The 20,131-nt window shown below is 35.8% G+C and overlaps 1 protein-coding gene across 1 annotated transcript; it reads right to left on the bottom strand.

Moving 5' to 3' along the window:
* Positions 1-819: 819 nt before the first annotated feature.
* On the bottom strand, positions 820-20,090 carry ATG2B (autophagy related 2B; the record flags this gene model as incomplete). The annotated part of the gene is made up of 14 exons (XM_010297095.1): positions 19,929-20,090; positions 15,964-16,126; positions 13,929-14,081; positions 13,310-13,412; positions 11,783-11,945; positions 11,128-11,307; positions 6,311-6,407; positions 5,056-5,238; positions 4,219-4,373; positions 3,291-3,402; positions 2,872-3,133; positions 1,825-1,975; positions 1,180-1,272; positions 820-1,008 (listed from the first exon to the last, which is right to left on the bottom strand). Coding segments are annotated over exons 1-14 (2,166 nt in total), but the record flags the coding sequence as incomplete, so codon positions are not given.
* Between the last annotated feature and the right edge of the window lie 41 nt (positions 20,091-20,131).

Genomic DNA, 20,131 nt, shown 5'->3' on the forward strand with positions numbered 1-20,131 from the left:
ATAACCAGATTGATAGAAATTATTGATATCTTACAATTTTTTTAAATGAGGACTCTCTTAAGTTTTGACAGCTAAGTTTTCTGTAATCAGTTGATGCAGTAATAAAATTATGTGAAGATATTTGTTGCTGTGTAGAAAAATCAGTTAATTGTGCTAATCCTTCCTCATGTATTTCAAGAAAAGCCTTCAAGTTTAATGTTATTGTGTTAAATATACTAACACTTATATCCTACTGACGGCCTCAACAAAGACAAACAAGCTCCAACTTCTTCTGTTGGTTCTCAATCACTAGAATGCAATGCATATGTTCCGCATCCTTTCTATTACCTACCCCAAAAGCGGGTAAGGCACAGCAGAGACAACTGGGCTGACTGTGACACCTAAAGATTTCAATACAGAAGTAGAATTGTCAACAACGGTTTATATCAGCTGCTGGAGAGCATAATAAACAGATTGGGGATTAGAAACCAATCAAGATTCCTCCTTTTTGCCCAGTTCTTCTCACTTCAAGGAGCTGAGAACTTATAGAGTTTGTGAAGCAGCTACCATTGTCTGTTACCAAGCATGCAATCACTGAATCTAAAATGAGTATCTATGTCAGATGATTATTGTTCTGTATCACAAGTATAAAACAAAAAACCCAGCCAACAAAACAAAAAAAACCACAAGAAACAACACCAAACAAACAAAACCAAAAAACCAACACCCCACACAAAAAAAAACCCCACTGAACAAAAAACCCAATCACCGCAAATTAACCAGAATTAGCAACTGACAATCCCAGGTTTAGTTTATTAATCAGTTTTACTTTTAACTTACCAGACTTAAGTGCTTGTTGTAAGAAGCATACATGTGAGATGCCATCATCTCCACTGTAGTTAGTTTCTGTGGTTGAAGTAAGGAATTTAATCTGTCTACAATACTAATATCCAACTCACAAAACACTGGACTTAACTTTATTTGCAACTCTGCTTTCTGTGGAACAGAACTGAGTCTCCCTTGACTACCCTAAAAAGAAAGAAAAAAGGCACTAAAACACTTAAAACAATATAGTGAAACAAATTATAACAACAGAGTTAAGGACTCTGTTTTACAGGAAAGATACATCTCTCTTAAACTGAACAAAATTAGACAAAGGCTATTACATAGAAACTTGGTGTTTTTAATTTTCCACCTTACCTGAGGTCCTCTATTATCTGAATGCTTATAATGAAGCTGAAGGCATGGCATAGCATGAGAATCATTTCTTTCTTCAGAATGAAATGTCAGCAGCTTTAGAATAAAATAGAGTTAAAAATACTTAATAGTATTTTTAAGTGGAAAGAGCTGCCACAGGAACAGATACTTATGACATTTTACCTAGAACAGACAGTAAGTAACTGTACACTCAAGTCAGCAAACAGAGCCCCAGCCCAACCACTTACTCAATCCACTTATTCAGCCACTTTATTGGATGTTTCAGACTATGAAAATAGCTGGAAGAATAATCATCACCCACAGAAACCTTTGCATTGGTCAATGCTATCAGTTAGTTTTTGGAAAACATTTACTTTTAATTCCTAAACTGTGTTAAGTATATTTAAAAGAGAAATAAACTAGTGAAGTTTGGCTATTTAACACTATTCCTGTCAGGTATGACAGCAGTCTGGTTCACTATTTCAGATTGCCATTAAAATATAAGCTGCATCTTAAAACCAAAACATACTAATAAAAATAATTTAAAAATTAAAAAATTTTAAATTACAACTTTTTTAAAAAATCTAGCATTCTCAGACAGACAATTAACATTTCTTTTCTATGGAACTCCCTGTATTTTTTACATACCTCTGTATAGTGAGGCTGAACGGAATCAGAGTCAGTAGAAAAAAGGCATTCCAGGAACTCCATGTCCCCAATGGATAAATCAGTACTAAAACTTCGAGAGGCAGTCCTTTGTCTTTGTTCATAAGACACTTTGATGCCAGTACCTATAAATCTGAATTATGAAAATTGTGAATTATGAAAAGTAGTATAAAACAAAATTATGAAAAGTCAAGATTTAAATATGTAAAAAAGGATCACTACAATCCTTTAAAAAAAAAAAAACAAAAAACTTTAAAACCACCATAATTTCTTCAGAAATAAGAAAAGATCCTAACTATAACAGACTATAGCTTTAGCAACAAAGACAATTGAGCTCACTTGTTAGACATTCAACAATGGTCAATGTAGAGAAATTTGTAAAGAACACTTTAAACATCTCACCTAAAGTGCAATTCACATAAAGCTGGGAATCTAATATCCTTATATAGACAAAGTCAAATGCCTCAGGAAGTCTAAATTACATGCATAAGATAAGAAAAAATATGTACACCCTTAAATATTTCATTTCATACACTGCACTGGGACAGTAAAAACTTCTGGGAAAAAAAGATTGTTGACTAACTTTACCATCTTGCTCACACTTACTTTTTATCCCCACTGATACACTATTTTGCGCTAAGTAAAACCCTAAACTTTTTCAAGCAGAAATTCCTGTATTGGAATCAAGATGGTCCTGTAAAATACAGCTGTTTCTAAAGAAATAATTTACTTGATGATTCTTGACTCTCTAGATTTCTGTGGTAGAAACTGTACCTAGTTTAATTCATCCATTGTTGAAAAGAGCTAGGTTGATTTTAGTATTTATGCACGCTTCTTTTTTCATTTTAAAAGAAAAAAAAAAACCAGTCTTGGACAATAGATGTCAAAATTCAAGGCTATTTTGAAATTAACAAAGAACAAGAATTCAAATATTAAGTGACATAATTCCTATGGAAATAAACTTACTTTATTCAAATTTACTTAAAAGATATTTTTGTTAATTATATTTATTAATAAGCAAATTTATACCTAAGGTGATCATGAGAACAAGCTTCTGCAAATACTTCTCGGAAGGACAGAAAATCTTCTGTTGAAAACTTAACTGGCTCAATCTTTTCTATTCGGGTAAAGAAATGCCGAGCCATTGGTGTCAATGGGTTAAGGTTCAGTGAACTTTCAGGTGGGGGTAAAGGGTCAATATGAAGTACAGACACTGAGAAAGTTCCAACTGCCAGTCTAAAAAGCAGCTCAGGTCTGGATTCATCCACAGAAACAGATCTGGATGGAATAGCTGAAATACAAAATTAAGTTCACATAATTTTTCAGCAATAACACATTTATAAAATCATCTTACTTTTGTTTTTCATTTCTTTTTACCAAGTTGCTGCATAACAATTAATTTCCAGAATTATGTAGGAAGCAGAATGAAGAACAACATTTTTACTTACAGGTCCTTCTTAAGGAAGTCTGGTGAACCATGTTGGCCGTAAGAGAAGAACCCCTTGGAGGTTGTAGTTCTTGTTTGTTACGATCAAGAAAATCACCCCAAGTTGGTTGAAGCTAAAACGAAAACATATATTATCTTAAATGACAAATAGATGTTAGACATTAGATCAAACATAAATAATAACGTAAAGGAACAAAAAGAAAATACATGCATAAACAACCAACAGCATGTCATTTCATGGCGTATTTGTGCTCAACTAAACAATGTAGATATGCTTTACTTTGGATTATGCTTTCTAACTCTATGATCATCTGCAATGATGGTATTTTTAAATATCATATTTTTAAAGCTGAAGTTACTCTCTCCATAAGCGTATATTCTCCTGTTTCTCTGTAAAAAGCACAACCGTTCTCCATGGCTTTCATTAAGCAGACATTAGGCACATAACAGATTTGGGAAAGATGGCAATATCAACAGTGTAATTTTTATGTTGTTTGAGGAATAACGTAATATAAAGATTTTGTACTTTTTATTGCCATTGCCTGTGTAGTCCATATTAAAAGAAAACCCAGATGGCAAACATGCAGTTATTAAAAAGAAAATAAATCATGACCTGTCCTATATAGGCTTCAAGGTATTTGAAAACTAAACATGTAGTTATTAAAAAGAAAATAAATCATGACTTGTCCTATATAGGCTTCAAGGTATTTGAAAACAAATACATTTCACTTCCTGTCTTGGTAGCCAAACAGATGAGAAACTTTCCAATACAATTTCCATAGCAGAAAAGGAATACTATCAGCTCTAAACATTTTCAATTGTCCTAGAATTTCGCAATAGTTCTCAATATTGCAAAAAAAATGTTTATGCAACAGTTTTAGACAAAAGTGTTAATTTCAAAAAGATTTTAAATGTAGTTAATACTATACCACTGTAGTGCTCAGTGGAGATCCTGCTGGTGTATTTGTATATGTACTGGTTAAAGACAAGTCTAGATCCATGGTTGGAGGGTCTCCAAGAGGTGGAAGGGAGGAAAGGCTGTGAGACATGTCCATTTCAGCCATTGAGAAGAAAACTTCTTCTTCTAATAAGAGCCACAGATAGTAAAGAGTTATTTTATAGTGAAAAAAAAAAACCCAACTTCATTTTTAACAGAAACATATTTGCAAGTTCAGAAATCAGCTGCTAGGCATAATAATAAGCTAAATATATTTTTTACAGAAGTTCCAAGTCCTCTGACATTGAGACTAGTAGTATCAATGGACAGAGATTATTAAAAAGAAAAAAAGGCAAAAAACCCTAATAAATACTAAACCAGTTACATATTCCATTTTTGTATGCAATTTGGTATAATTCCTATAAATTCATACACTCTCCTTTTGACAAATCAAAGTTCATATTTGCACATTGAAAATAATCAGCAACAATTATTAAAATAAAAATATAAATATCAGGGCAATGCAACGCTATTATTCTATATTTAATTTTCTCAACCATGCGTGTGAAAAGACATAACACTGCATGTGTATTTACCATGTTGCACAGCAACATACAGATTACTGAACAGTTTTAATGAAATATTGAGTCAAGTCTAGGCTGATACCTAAACTAGGTACTAATTTTTTATTCAACATTATGATCAATAGCATACAATTATTCTATGTCAATGTTCTTTTGATACTTAAGTTAGATTAAAAGATGAACAATCAATTTATATAATCTTGACAACAGGTTATTTGCTATGCTGCATCATGTTTTATACTTGCCACGACTAGAAGGCGTTCTGGCACTCTCTGTCTCATAAAAGCTTTGTTCAGATGATGTTCCTGCAGATAAAGACTCTTTTCTTAAATAACGTTTCAACTCCATCTGAATCCGATACTCGTCTTCCTGTTGCATTGGCCGGTTCTTCCTATCTTTATTTGACAATTCTATCCTGTTTAGGCTCTCTGAATTCAAAAAAAGGACAGAAAGCCCACTGTAATTTCCTTACCAGTATCCCAAAGAAAATTTGAATATCAATCTGAAAATTAACCAACTGTTGTTGTATATATATGCACCTGTGTGTATATATATACACATCTATTGTACATCAGATGCTTATTTACATGCATTGTGCTGTTTTTAAGATTTTATTTGTTCAAAACAGATTATTCTCTCCTTAGCATTCATTAATTTCAAGTCCAAAGAAAGTATTTTAAGGTCATATATGCAAATGTGTTCACATACAACACCAGCAAATCTATTTCCCTTCTCGGTCAGCTTCGAGGACCAAGGACATAATTTCTTAAAGGTTTTACTATCAAGGAAGTATTGAAATTTCAGGTTTGAAGATGACACATATGGGAAACTGTATGTAACGTTTTTCTAGTTAGAATGAACAAGTTCAGTCAATACATCAGTATCATTAGAAGAATATTAAGTATCTACCCAGGCCATGACAAATCTTTTCAAAAAGATTAACTATCTGTCCTAATAATAAGTGTTGTTACATTAGGTAGATGGGGGATCAGGGGTGGAAACCAAACCAAAACGCCCTCATCCTGCTACTACAGTAGTCAAAATACTGCTCTTAATTACTTAGCTAATACGGACAAATGAACTTGATCACTGTCTGTTCTATGTTTTCTGTGCCTGTCACTAAAGCATAGGACAGAGAAGGAACCAGATTGCTAAGCCTCTCTTGTGAAACAGAAGCTACAAGAACCAAAATGGTTCTGGCCTCCTGATTTTCTCTACTTACCATTTCCCCATCTCTTGTCCTATTATAGAGTCACTTGTCAATCTTTATTTGTTACCTAGATTTTCATTACCAGCATGCACAATTTGCAACTGAAATCAATAAACTGATCTAGTCCTACTCAGAGCAGCTACAAAACATTTTGCTAATACCAGATAAAAACTAATAATAACCTACCCCACAACATTTTTTTTTTTCCACTGAGGAAACTTGTTTATCTTACAACATTTATTTTTTGTCCACCATAATACATATGTAACATTTGCAGAATGTTCACTTGCCTGGTCCAGCAATAGCTGCTACCATGTCCAACAGAAGATGCACCTGCCTTGGTGACAGAAATAGATGGACAGAGTCTATTTGTCCATCTACATCCAACTAAAAAAAAAGAAAGAATACTTAAGAAATTTTTCTCTAAAAGTCTTTAAGAATCAACTATTTTTATATAAGATTTTGATGCTGCAAAGGATACAGCTATTTCAGCAGTATCTTCATCTTCTACACAACAACAGCTAAAAATTTAATTGTGTATTGCTTCCAATCTGCAGCTTGGCAGGATAAACACAGGTGTGTCACTGACAATTTATTAGCTTAAAATAACTACACAACTGCCTAATAGGAAAATTCGAGAATACCATTAACCTGCTACTTGTTTTGTTTCTTTAATAATTCCAGAAGTAATGAACAACATAAAGTTAGTATGATGTACTAATTATAAAATACTGAAGTCGGCACCTTCTGAAGTAGACCCTAAAAACTGTAAAGGTTCTCTTCAGGACTTCTTTTTTAGTATACAAATGAATAAATTCACATACTTTCTTCATAAAGAGTGAGATGTTGTTGTGGTTTAACCCCAACCAGCAGCTAAGCACCACACAGCCACTTGCTCACTCCTCCCCGCCACCAGTGGGATGGGGAGGAGAATAAAAAAACCAACATAAAAAAAAAAATTGAGAGAGGTAAAACTCATGGGTTGAGATAAAGATAGTTTAATAGGACAGCAAGGGAAGAGAAAATAATAATAATGATAAAAGAATATGCAAAATAAGTGATGCACAATACAATTGCTCACGGACTAATGCCCAGCCAGTTCCTGAGCTGCAGTGCCCCTGGCCAACTCCACCCAGTTTATATATTAGCATAACATCATATGGCATGGAATAGTCTTTTGGCCAGTTTGGATCAGCTGTCCTGGCTGTGCCCCCTCCCAGCTTCTCACTGGCAGGGCATGAGAAGCTGCAAAGTCCTTGACAAACGTAAGCACCACTTAGCAACAACTACAATATCAGTGAGTTATAAACATTATTCTCATTCTAAATCTAAAACACAGCACTATACCAGCTACCAGGACAAAAATTAACTTTATCCCAGCCAAAACCAGGACAGATGTTTAGAAGTCCAGTTGGTTTGATATGGTATACCACAAAGCAAGCCACTTATCTTTTGAGAGCAACTCAAGATAAAATTATCCTAAGGACTTGTATAGATTTATTTTTCAATTCTAGAATACTGTATTCCCAGACATTGGTTCATTCACGACTATTACTCATTGTATTGGGTGTAGGTGGCAAGGCAGCCGGGTATGCTGCAGGGGCAGCCTCTGCGCTAGGAGGCCAGGGTTTGCCCCATGCTGGGTAGAGCTGGTTCCAGCCAGCCCTGTAATGGACCCACCTCAGGACACATCAGATTAAGCCCATCAGCAGAGCTGGTGGTGGTGCTTCTGTGAAAAGATGTTTAAGAAAGGGCAAAATGCTGTGTGGGCAGTGAGGAAAAAACAGCAAGAGAAACAATACTGGAAACACCAAGGACAAGGAAGGAGGAGGAGGAGAAGGTGCTCCAGGTGCCAGAGCAGATATTCCCCTGCAGCCTGTGGAAGAGATCACACCAGAGCAGAAGCCCACACTGCAACTCATGGAAGACCCCATTCTGCAACCGGCAGACGTGCGCTGAAGAAAGCTGTAGCCTGTGGAGAGGAGCCCACATGGGAGCATGCTCCTGGCAGGTGCTTGCAGCCCATGGAGAGGAGCCCACATAGCACCAGGTTCTCTTGTAAGCAACTGCAGTTCATGGAGGACCCATGTGAAAGCAGGTTTATCAAGCTGGATTGTAGCCCATGGAGGGGACTCACACTGAAGCAGTCTGTGAACGACTGCAACCTGAGGGACTCATGCTGGAGTAGGGGAAAAGAGTGAGGAGAAAGGAACAGCTGAGAGGAACTGGCTACAACCCCTCAATTCCCCATCCCCCTTGCACTGCTCAAGGTGGTGATGAGGTAGAGGAGTTGGGAATGACAAAGTGAAGTTGAGTTTTGGAAGAAAAATGGGTGAGGGGAAGGAATTTTAATATGTTTATCATCATCCAACTCCATTCTAAATGGCAATAAATTCAACTAATTTTCCCCAAGTTGAGATTGCTAAAGTAGTCTCCCTGTCTTTATCTAAATCTATAAGCTTTTTCATCACACTCTCTTCCTGTCCTGTTGAGGAATGTGAGTGAGAGCAGCTGGATGGGTCTATGTCAGCCAGCCAAGGTCAACGTTGGACAATTGGCGGGGTGGGGAGGGGCAGAGCTGCAGGGTGGAAATAGTGGAATGTGTTTATATGAAAATATACTTTCACTCATAAAGACCTTAAGGAAATATTTACCTAAGCAGCAAAAATAACTGGTCAATTAGTTTTGTATACTGTTTCCTCCTATTCCTCCTCCTCATCCTTTCAAAAGAGTTGAAAGAAAATGAAGTTATTGAACTATGTCTTACTTGACGTGACCTTACATAAGGTATTTTGTAGCTTACATGCTTGAAATGCCTATTCTTATCAAAGGTGTTCTAACATAATTCAGTTTCCAGAGTAAAAAAAAAAAGTTTAACCTCAATGAAGCAATATAGTGTATCTATGTTCTTTCCAATGTGCATGAACTCTACCTGATAAATGAAAAAACAGGTCCTTCTCTAATTTTGTCATGTAATACTACATCTATTCACTAGTTCAGATGTTGCTGTTACTCAACACACCAACAAGTGTTTTGCCTGTACTCCAGCCCAACTTGCAGAGACCACAACTCTGCATTCTATTATGTTGAACATCTATGAAACAATAATTAGTCTCAACTCTGCCCCAACATTTTTCTTCTGGTTACCTTAAAATACATCTAATAATGTAAAAGTGGAAAAGTTTTGATCTTTAGAAACATCTCGACATCAGTTAATTTAAAGGTGTTAACTGCATTAATTATTCACACTTTTGAAATAGCCAGCATTTTTCTATTTCACACCAAAAAAATAAGAAGTTATTTCATTTTTCAAGGACTCTTCTTAATTGAATAAACAAGAAAAGTTCTAAAGATTGGCTAGAAATTAATTGCTATAAGTTGTTGTTCTACTGTAGAGAAACTTTATGCTTTCCATAGTATACAGTGCACTATAAAAGACAGGTCAATAGCCAATTCTAAAACTAGAGACAAGGGCAAAATATTTACACAACTTTACTTGCATACTTACACTTTTTCAAAAAAGGGCTTTGTTTTCAACTACTTTGCTTCCTGTACCTTTATGTAAAAGTCAATTAAAATATTAACTAGTATCATCTAAATATGACATTATTATTTGTTTTACTATAAATTTTAATATAAAAATTCAAAAGTAGAAATCACAGAGGGTTGGAAGGGACCTTCAAAGGTCATCTAGTCCAACCCCCCTGCAATAAACAGAGGCACCCCCAACTACACCTGGCTGCTCAGAGCCCCACCCAACCTGACCTGGAATGGTTCCAGGGATGGGGCATCTACCACCTCTCCGGACAACTTGTGCCAGGGTCTCACCACCCTCATTGTCAAAAATTTCTTCCTTAGATATAATTCAAATCTACCCTCTTTTAGCTTAAAACCACTACACCTTGTCTGGTCACAACAGGCCCTGCTAAAAAGTCTGTTCCCATCTTTCTTGTAAGCCCCCTTTCAGTACGGGAAGGCTGCAATAACGTCTCCCCAGAGCATTCACTTCTCCAGGCTGAACAACCCCAACTCTCTCAGCCTGTCCTCACAGGAGAGGTGTTCCATCCCTCTGATCATTTTTGCGGCCCTCCTCTGGACCTGCTCCAACAGGTCCATGTCTTTCCTGTGCTGAGGGCTCCAGAGCTGGAAGCGGTAATCCAGGTGGGGTCTCGAAAGAACAGACTAGAGGGGCAGAATCACCTCCCCCAACCTGCTGGCCACACTGCTTTGGATGCGGCCTAGGATACAGTTGGCCTTCTGGGCTGCGAGCGCACATTGCCACCTCATGTCCAGCTTTTCATCCACCAGTGTCCCTAAGTCCTTCTCGGCAGGGCTGCTCTCCATCCGTTCATCCCCCAGCCTGTACTGACAGCAGGAGTTGCCCCGACCCAGGTGCAGGACCCTACCCTTGGCCTTGTTGAACCTCAGGAGGTTCACCTGGCCCATTCCAGGCTTGTCCAGGTCCCTCTGGATGGCATCACATCCCTCAGGCATGTCAACTGCACCACTCAGCTTGGTGTCATCTGCAAACTTGCTGAGGGTGCACTTGATACCACTGTCTAGGTCATTATTAAAGAGTACTGGTCCCAGTACGGACCCCTGAGGGAACTGCTTGTCACGGAAATGTTCATGTTAGTTTTATAATGGTGCAATGCTGCAACCTAATTAATCATTTAAGATTTACTTGTGACTGTTGAAGTAAATTATACTCTTTTAAAACCAAAGTGATTTTAATCAACCAGTTAAACATTCCACACATATGTAGGCAAAATCAGTCATGGTGCTACAAGAAAAAAGGATAAATGAATAGCAGGCAGGAGTTTCAAGAAAACAAAACAAGCTGCTCAGGAATTACTCCAATACATAAATTCAGTCTGTCTAACACACAGGAATTTTCCCTAAACAGATTTCAGTGTGCCATTCAGTTGTCTGGGCACTGTAAAGATGTCTTATTAGACAATATATATTGGTTTTGAATGCAGGGAATCTACAGCAAAACTAAGAGGATTCTGTCCTCTTGAGAATCTCACCATTTTTTAATGCAGTAGAAAAAATTAAATCCTACATAACTATTAATTTACTTAAAGACCAGGAAAGCATGACTAACCTTAGCTCCAGGAAGTACTTCATTTTGCTTTAATGTTAGGCTCAACTCCATTCTACCAATGAGCTTACTGATCTGTACAGGGTCAGACGGAGTAACTTCTGGCAAGTTTCTTGTTAATTGCGGATGTGGCTCATAAATGATTTTTGGATTCCAGCTAGGTGAAAGCTTTGGTTCAGTTGCCTTAAAACATTAAAAGGAGTAAGAATGTATTCCATTTCTTATCCAAGAAAGATTAACATAAACAAGCATTTCAAATAAGCTTATCACACAAATGATCATTTTACACAAACACAAATTTGACAATGGCATTAAAAACATGTATTGGTAACTGTGAAAGAAACAAGGCATGTAAAATATGAAACATTTTTGAAAAAAAGTGGAGCAGGTTTCCACTGAATAGTGAATTGTAGACAGTTTCTACACATTAAAGTTGCAATCAGATTCCAGTACAATACATCCTAAAAATTTTACTCATTCCTGAAGTGTTTCCTTCCCCCTCCTCAAAATCAACAGGAAGTGATTATGAAGCTTATTGAACACAGATTCAAGTAAAAGTTCAACTCCTATATCCTTCAGAATGGATCTAATATATTAGTGTAACAATACATTCTACCCTTCATCAATTCATATTCTTATATAACGTATTTAATTTTACCAGCTGTGTAGCTGAACACACTGGGGAGGACTTTGCTGATGCAGGAAACTCATCCCAGAAGAAAGAGACACCTGAAAGCTGCAGTAACTTGTGAGCAAAAGCTGTGGGCTGATGTACATTAATTCCAGAGCACTCATCTGCAGTTTCATCACAATACACAGTTCTGGGACACAAAAGAAAGGAAACAAAGATGGTAGGTGCATGCAAATTGTTACCGTCATTGTGTCACTTAGCCTCTAAGTCTGTATACGCTCTCCCTCTTCATACTATTTACAATGCCGTTGACTGTGGTGAAAGGAGAAACCACCACTCTCTGGGAATGGGTGGAAATCTTAAATTTTCTACAGGACACCACAGGACAATTGTGACATGCTTCCAGTGTGAACACATCATAGCGTATTATCCTAGTACTTATGTCTAATCTGACCACAAATTAAGGGGTCTGCCGAACACTTCTACACATATGTTTCCACTGGGACACAACAATTCTTGCTTCAGAGTCCGGGGGGGAGGGAGGTTTGTTGTTTTTTCTTTTTTTTAAATCTGCCATCTAATATCTTTCTGCTGTCTGAAAATACTACTTAAAAGTAATTCTGTCAAAATGGAAGTTGAAAATTGAGACAATAGGCTCCAATCCTGTAAAATTAAATTTCTTACATTACAATACTGAGACACAGCATAAACAGTGAACTCTTCAGAACATGCAAGTCTCCACATAATAGAATTTACAGTGGAAAAATGCATCTACCTTTCCATAAATAAAATGTATCAAACATCAAAACAACATGCTATCTAACAGTTTGTTTCAGTATAGCTTTTAAAGTGCCAAAAAGGATGTTTGTTTTGGGAATGGACTTCCATAATAATTACAGTTTTACTGACATTTCTCCTGAACATAACCACCTGAAGTTTATAAATGTTTAAAACCAAATATATTTCATTAGCATTTCTCAGAAACAATCAGTTTTATTTGGCAATGGTTTCAATACTTTGCAAGAAAGTATGATTACACTACCATAGCTCAAAAAAATATTTTAAGAACATGTACAGTATTCATGTTCAAAGTAATTACAAAATATATGTGGGCTTCCGAAAGCTTACAGAGGACCTAAAAACTTCGAGGGGTTTTTTTTTTTTTTCAGGACTGCATCTTTCTTTCTGAAAATATTTGGACTGTCTTACTCATAAGGGTCCGCTCCTTTTGTATATTGAAGAGATGGCCTGATTTGCCAGCAATATCCATTGACTATTGAACATCTGAGAAATGCTATTCGTTAATTGTGGAAGTGGTCATTAACTTGTCTTTGGAAAATCCCGAACTCTAATTTGATGGTTAGACATCTTTAGCTTAAACATGTTAAGTGGAAGTTGAATGGAGAAAATGCTTACTGACATTATAAAAGAGGGCTCAAGAGCTAGTGTCTAACTGTATACTAATAATGTGTGTGCATGGGTAAAATATACTGTAAAGGAAATGGCAAAAAGTGCCTTAGGAAAAAAAATACAGATTTAAAAAAAAGATCTTACCTTTCGATTCTAATTTCAAGTGCAGTTCCACTTTTAGAGTTTTCCGGCACATGTTCTATTCGCAAAACAGTATCTAAAAAGGTAACTTTCACTCTTCTTAGAACTTAAATGAGAAAACAAAAAGATACCATGCAAGCATTTAAGTAAAGTTACTCAACAATGACTTTTACAACCAATTTAAAATAGTCTTTCATTCTGTTTAAGTTCTCAGTATTTATTTCAGTGGAAATAATCAATTGAGTTTAATAATATAACAAGACATCAAGTGACAAAGTAAACCTATTAAATGTCCAATATGTACATCCATACCATGCAATGGACCTTTAATGCATGGGTATTTGAGCAAGTGACAACTCAAACCAAGTTGTTCTATGGCTCAGTGTGGATGATCCTTAAAGAAAGTACCTGCTTCATTGTGCACCATGTCTGAAGTCCTGAACATTGCTATGGCACTGTGATACTTTGGCTGAATACTTCTATATTTCAGAGAGATGGAACACCTCTCCTCTGAGAACAGGCTGAGAGAGTTGGGAGAGCTGGAGAGTTTTGTAAAACTGAGACACAACATAAACCGATTTCGTCTCAGATGTTAATTCAGATTGCAATGATTAGTTCGTACCTGTTTCAATAGTTTCTGCAAATTTCTCAAGTCCTTCAAAAGGCTGGGACCCTTCTCCTTGTTCATCTGTCAATTTTTGGCTAAGACACTCTTTTGCAAGCTGCATACTACTGGTCATAAAACTTGACCAATACATAGGCTCAGACCCAGATGCTGTGGAGTAAGAGAAGTCTTAATAAATTTGACTGAGCATATTGAAACAATTAATAAAACACAAAATAATACATTTGGCACATCCAGAAAAGAGTTTCAACAGCTTAGTAAGAAGTCATACTTAACAAATTTACTTACAATCTCTCTTTATACACTTTACTACTTCAAAATTACTTTAATCTATTAAGATTGCATTGGTAAGATTATGTTATTTGAAAATTCAATATAAACAAGATGAAGCTGGGATTTAGTGTAACCAATCTTCAGCACTGGTTTAAGCGAATAATTTCTGAAATACTTTTATTATATTGGTATGATTTTGCAGGCATAATCAGCAAAATGAAGTAAAAAACAAACCTCTTTTTTTTTTTTTTAATTATTTTAAGGTTTCTTATTGCATTTGAAATATATCCTAGATGGAGAAAGACTAAACAATGTTTACGATGTTATCTTAGCAGATGAGAACACGTTTTAAACGTCTAGCACAAGACCTGACATAAGTAGAACATAATAAAATCCGAATCCGAGAGCACAGCACATATTAAGCTGCAATTTAGCTGCCAGATTACCTTAATTGACAGTGCATTCCTATCAGCTAATGACAAGCCCATTGTGAGCAAATACTATAAAACCAGATTGGAAAAGTTAATCAAATTTAACTGCAGCACTCAAGTATAGGCAAACAAAAGTAAAACTAGCACAAATACAAACATGTTAAACAGGCAAAACATTCCAGTTTAGCATTCAGGTCTGGAAACATCCATGTGGCTATAGAGGTGTGATAAAACCAGCATCGTGGGTTTTTTCTCTACTGTATTATAAAGCACTGTGCATCAAAGAGAACTAAATGGATGCAACTGAATAAATAAAGCTTCCTCCTAATACTACTGTTCTTTCAAAGCAATAATCTTACTTCAGAAAGTAAGCTAGCTCAAAATTCAGTTCCAGTTAAACAAGTAAGAATGAAATGCAGAGTATAGATAAGCAAGTTACTTAATATAACTTGCAAAAGATGGAAAATAGTTTAAGCCTTTTTTTCTCTTCTTCATGATGCATTTAAAGAAATATTTTCTTCCTCCTTCTCTACATTATAAAAAGGAAAACAAACTAAAATCCTTCAGACATTCAATCAAAATTTTCCACACACTAAAAATGCACTAAATGTCCCACACACGCTACAACAACCCATCTTAACAGACTTTATGGAGGTTTGATAGTTAGGGAAAATTTATCCCTGGGACAGTCTAAACTAAATCAGATAGATTCATGTGGATACAGACAAGCTAGAAGAGCTCAGACAATCCTCTCAGCATTATAATCAAAGGTAGTAAGTACTTAGAGTGCTTAAGTCATTATTTCAGCCTGTGACAGCAATTAAAATGTATTAGTTATTCTCTAAATACACAAGATACATCTTTTACACTAAAGCTACCAAAGAAATCCAGAACCTCAGTATAACACCCGCCCCCACAGTCTTACACTATTGTGTTATCCTACTGCCACCTAATAGTCAGCTACTAATGCTGACTAACAGCACTTGGCATACAACATCCAAAAACCCTAGCTAACAAAAACTCCTTTCCACACATAGTAAGTAAATTTAATTTCAATATGTCTGAAACAGTTTGGTAGAAGAGATACAACAGTAGGAACATTAAAAAAAATTTAAGTTATTTAACAGAACAACAACCAACTTAGAAACACTTGACAACCAACTAATGAACACCTGATAGTTCTTTTTTTATTACATTCTCTATCATCAGTGTACGTAAATTAAATGGCACTTTAAATAAGGTAAAGAACTGAATAAAGCAAATGTAGCCTTTTGTCTCTGAAAAACTGTAAAGAATCTCCTTTTTGGGAAAAAAAAAAAAAATCTTACCAAGCCTTGGTCTTGGCCTGAAGACCATCTCTAATCCTTTTACTTCTAATGCACAGTTATCCTGTAGCAATGACCCCCATGGAACAGATAAAGAAATGGATTGGATAAATCCGTCTGTGACTTCCAGAGGCGCATCTGCAGACTCCAGAATCTCGTTAAGACACTAGAAGAGAGTAACATAAAAACAAAAATAATAATAATTATTTTTAAAATCACATCCATAATTTTGCATATAACAAATAAAACATATTGAGGCTAACAGAAAATTAATTATACTCAGAAAGACAATAAACTGGCCACTTTCAAGTATTTTGATTCCATCATGATTTGTTCAGCATTAATTACTTAGCTTTCAGCATAATAGATTTCTCTGTGGTAGCTGTATAACCTGCATTTTTTGCACTATACCAAAAAAATTCTGCTATCTGACTGTTATAAATACTGCAGTACTCACACAAGTTCATCTATTCTTTCTCCAGCAATACTTCAAGAAAGCTGAAAACAGGCTGATAGTAAAAATGCAAAAAGTACCTGGTTTCTGTGGCAAGAGTATTTCACTAGCATGTAATATCAATGTAATGTTCATTTTACATTTCTGTGTAACACTGGAACAATAGAACCAAATAATCATCTCTTGCTCTTCCCATTTCTAGATCATATTTTGATGCGATCAATGCTCAGCACTAATTTAAAAATCAAGGCTCAGTGGACAGACCAATACTCTGCCAATACCAATGGCGACTGTTCCGTTAATCCAATCCTTTATGTGACTTTATAAACAAAACTACAACCAAGTTGCCCTCAGTATCATACAGAGTAAGTGAAACTGATGAGAAAAATAGAACACCAGCTCTGAAGAAGTCACTTAGGAATTTTAAGTTTTCCACAATCTTCAGAAGACGACTCGCTTGTTGCACTATATAGCTTTCATTACATCCATAGAAAGGAAACATATTCTTCGCATTTATGTTTTAAAAAAATGCAAATCCCTGTTTGTGCCTCAATTCAAAGATTTAGTTAAAACTTAAATTATCATATTCTTTTAAATATGTTTTAAAATGTTTTAAAAATATGTTTTTATGTTTTAAAAATATGTTTTATGTTTTAAAAAAATGCAAATCCCTGTTTGTGCCTCAATTCAAAGATTTAGTTAAAACTTAAATTATTGAACAAGAACTATCTAGGCTGCTTTAATAAAATAAAAAACAATCTGAATCACATACCGAATTCAGTGAGTGCAACTTCTAATATACACAAGACCCTACTAAAGCCTGTAGTTGTAATACTAAGAGACATAGTCTTCAACTGACAAGAAAGTGTAGTTTTGACCTTCCTATGCTGAACAGGGCCACTGATTTTAGCTGACAAAATGCATAAATTCAACATAAAACGTTTCATTAAAAATATGGTTTTAAAAGCAGATTTCCATTTTAGTTATATTTAAAATATTGTCCTAATTATATAAAATAATTTAAAAATAAAAATTAACAAAAGAAGTTTTCAGAAGATGACATTTTTCATTCTTATGTCTCCAGGTGCAACCTTCCCATCATGCTAAACTGTTGCTCTGCTTATGCTCTTAATAACTTTGCTTTTACTATTTTGTTTGCTTGCATGTTCAGCTTTTCTAGTTTCTGTTCCAAAGTCCACTCAAGCAGCAGAAAAAGACAGAACCTGAAACAGTTCTATTGAGAAATTATTTAAGAATCAAATAATCAACTATGATTCAGTGATATTAAAACTTTATTTTGAACTAAATATAAGAATTATAAATGTGCTAATAGCATAAGATAAGGCAAAAATAATTATATGGCATAAAAACTATATTTGAAAATATCACAGATTCACTTAAATTACTTGAACCTTTACAAAATCATTTGCTATAGCATGAAGTAAGCTAGTTAACATATTTTGAATTAATTTGTCTCAGATGTCTTTTTGCCACCAATGTACATGGTGATAAAAATTAATGTGCTTTAGTACATTTCTTATTATTTTGAAATAGAAATTGACTATCTAAAAGCAAAAAAATTCAGGTATTCTTATAGCTAAATCACTTCACAAACAAGCCAGTTGTTCCTAGAAAGCAGCAATTAGAGCATTCCAAGTGAAATCTTAAAATTGAAACACAGTCTTCACATCAGGACTTGCTCCCACATTATTGACTGAAAGGCTCCATCTGGAAATCACAGTAATACTAGTAGGAAAAGTACTATTCGATGTATATTAAAATTCAACCACAAACATCATGGATTACATTTTTATTTTTCTAAACAGCCTAGGTCCCAAGAGGCAAAGGGGTTACACTAATAGCCCCAGGTATTCCTACATATCTCTATAATAACACATACAATGTTATCTAAAATATCTACAATGTTAAGATGAACAGAAGTATCCATAAAACTGTGTAAGATAATACATAAAAATACAGCCATCCTGGTGATTCATAGAGAACAAGCTTGCAATGACTAGGGGAAAAGAAAAAAAAAAAAAAAAAAAGAGCTGTAATACTTCCGCGACATCTGCTTTTGCAATCTGTCATACATCAGAAAGTCACGTGCAGAGAACCTCAAACATGTCATTGTTTACAAGCCAAAACCAAAAATGCTGATCTACAAATGGGAGAGATAACCTAAGCATTATTGTATATACATTTAATCACTGCGTAAACAAAATTAACTGTTCATTTAGTACTGGTCCGTAACTGCTGCTGTTTCAAAGTATTTACATTTTAAATGCCACTTTGACTAGCAAAGAGTCCTGTGATACCCACTAGGGGGCATAATAATTCAATTAAAGCGAGACAGCCTTGCTGCCTGCCAGAGAAAAGCTGTAGACACAGCCAGAAAAGAAAAGAAAACAAACAAGCAAGCAACAAAAAAACCCCACACTAAAACACTGGTAATATTGAGCATTTCTGCAAAAGTCTGTCTCCTGCCACTTTCAAACATATTTTCACACAAACAACTGGAAAAGCATTATTTGAAAACTTCACATATTCACAAGTATTTTGAAATGTACCCAGCATGCCCTAAAAACAGAACATAATATAGTCAAAACGTGTTTTGAAAGTACTTTGTAAAGCAATAAGCCTGTGTACCTAGTTCATCATCTGTGCTAACCTCGAAGCCAATGACTGACGCACAGCAGTGCTTAAGGCTCCCTATGACAGTCACTTGACTAGCAGGTAGAATTCAGTAACATTGGTAATTAACCCAAGAAACTTTATAAAATATTACAAACACAAACACAGATCTTTGGATTACTGCAGCAGGCTGGAAGTATACATATGTGTGTGTGTGCAGACACATACATAAATCTATATATATATATCTAAAAACATACATGCCACAACTGAAAAAAAGCTTCAGTTGGTTCAAAGTGTGACAGCACACCTGTTAAGCAAACTCCAGCTTTCCATTCGTCAACAAGTACTTTCACCATTGCAAGACTATGGGACAATTTTTAGAGCTCTACATGGACTAAGCCCAGCATAACACTGTCAATAAGAACCAAGATGCCTCCAAGGTGAAGACAAAGCATAGACAGAACAGGAATTACTTTAGGTTTTTATAATCTCTCTACTAGCAGTGAGTAAACATGGTCCTCAGTAACTACAGCAGAAATTTCTAGTAGTTTGGGCTACACTAGCTCCTTCTCTCTGAAGTATCAGCACCTTTTATTTTTTGTTTCCCTTCTCATAATTAAATATAACAAAACCAAAGTGTGGCTAGAAAAACATAGCTGTAATAAATACCCAGATTTTCTTTTTTTTTTTTTCTTCTTAAGTGTTAGCATAACAGAGAAGAGTTCCCTGGATGAAATGTTAATTATGGCTGGAACTTTTTACATAAAGGAGGCTGGGTACTGAGAATAAAGTGGGAGGCTGCCGGAGGCAGAGATCAGCTGGTCCCTCAGACGCAGCAGGAGCTGAGGGGGTGAAGTGAAGCGCCGACATCTCTTACCCACTTATCCAGAGGGACCTGCGTCAAGGAGCCGGTGCCCTGGTAGAGATCCAGGCTGAGCTGCTCCAGGCTGAGCTTCTCCTGCAAGAAGTGGCCCAGGTACCTCTGCAGCAGGTACCTGCAGGCCCTCTTCTTGATGGACTCCGAGAAAGGCCACGGCATGACGGCTGCGCGCCGGAGGCTGCGGGGCCAGGCGGCGGGCC

The sequence above is a fragment of the Phaethon lepturus genome, unplaced genomic scaffold (genome assembly GCF_000687285.1).
Source record: "Phaethon lepturus isolate BGI_N335 unplaced genomic scaffold, ASM68728v1 scaffold2551, whole genome shotgun sequence".
NCBI classification, from domain to species: Eukaryota; Metazoa; Chordata; class Aves; order Phaethontiformes; family Phaethontidae; genus Phaethon; species Phaethon lepturus.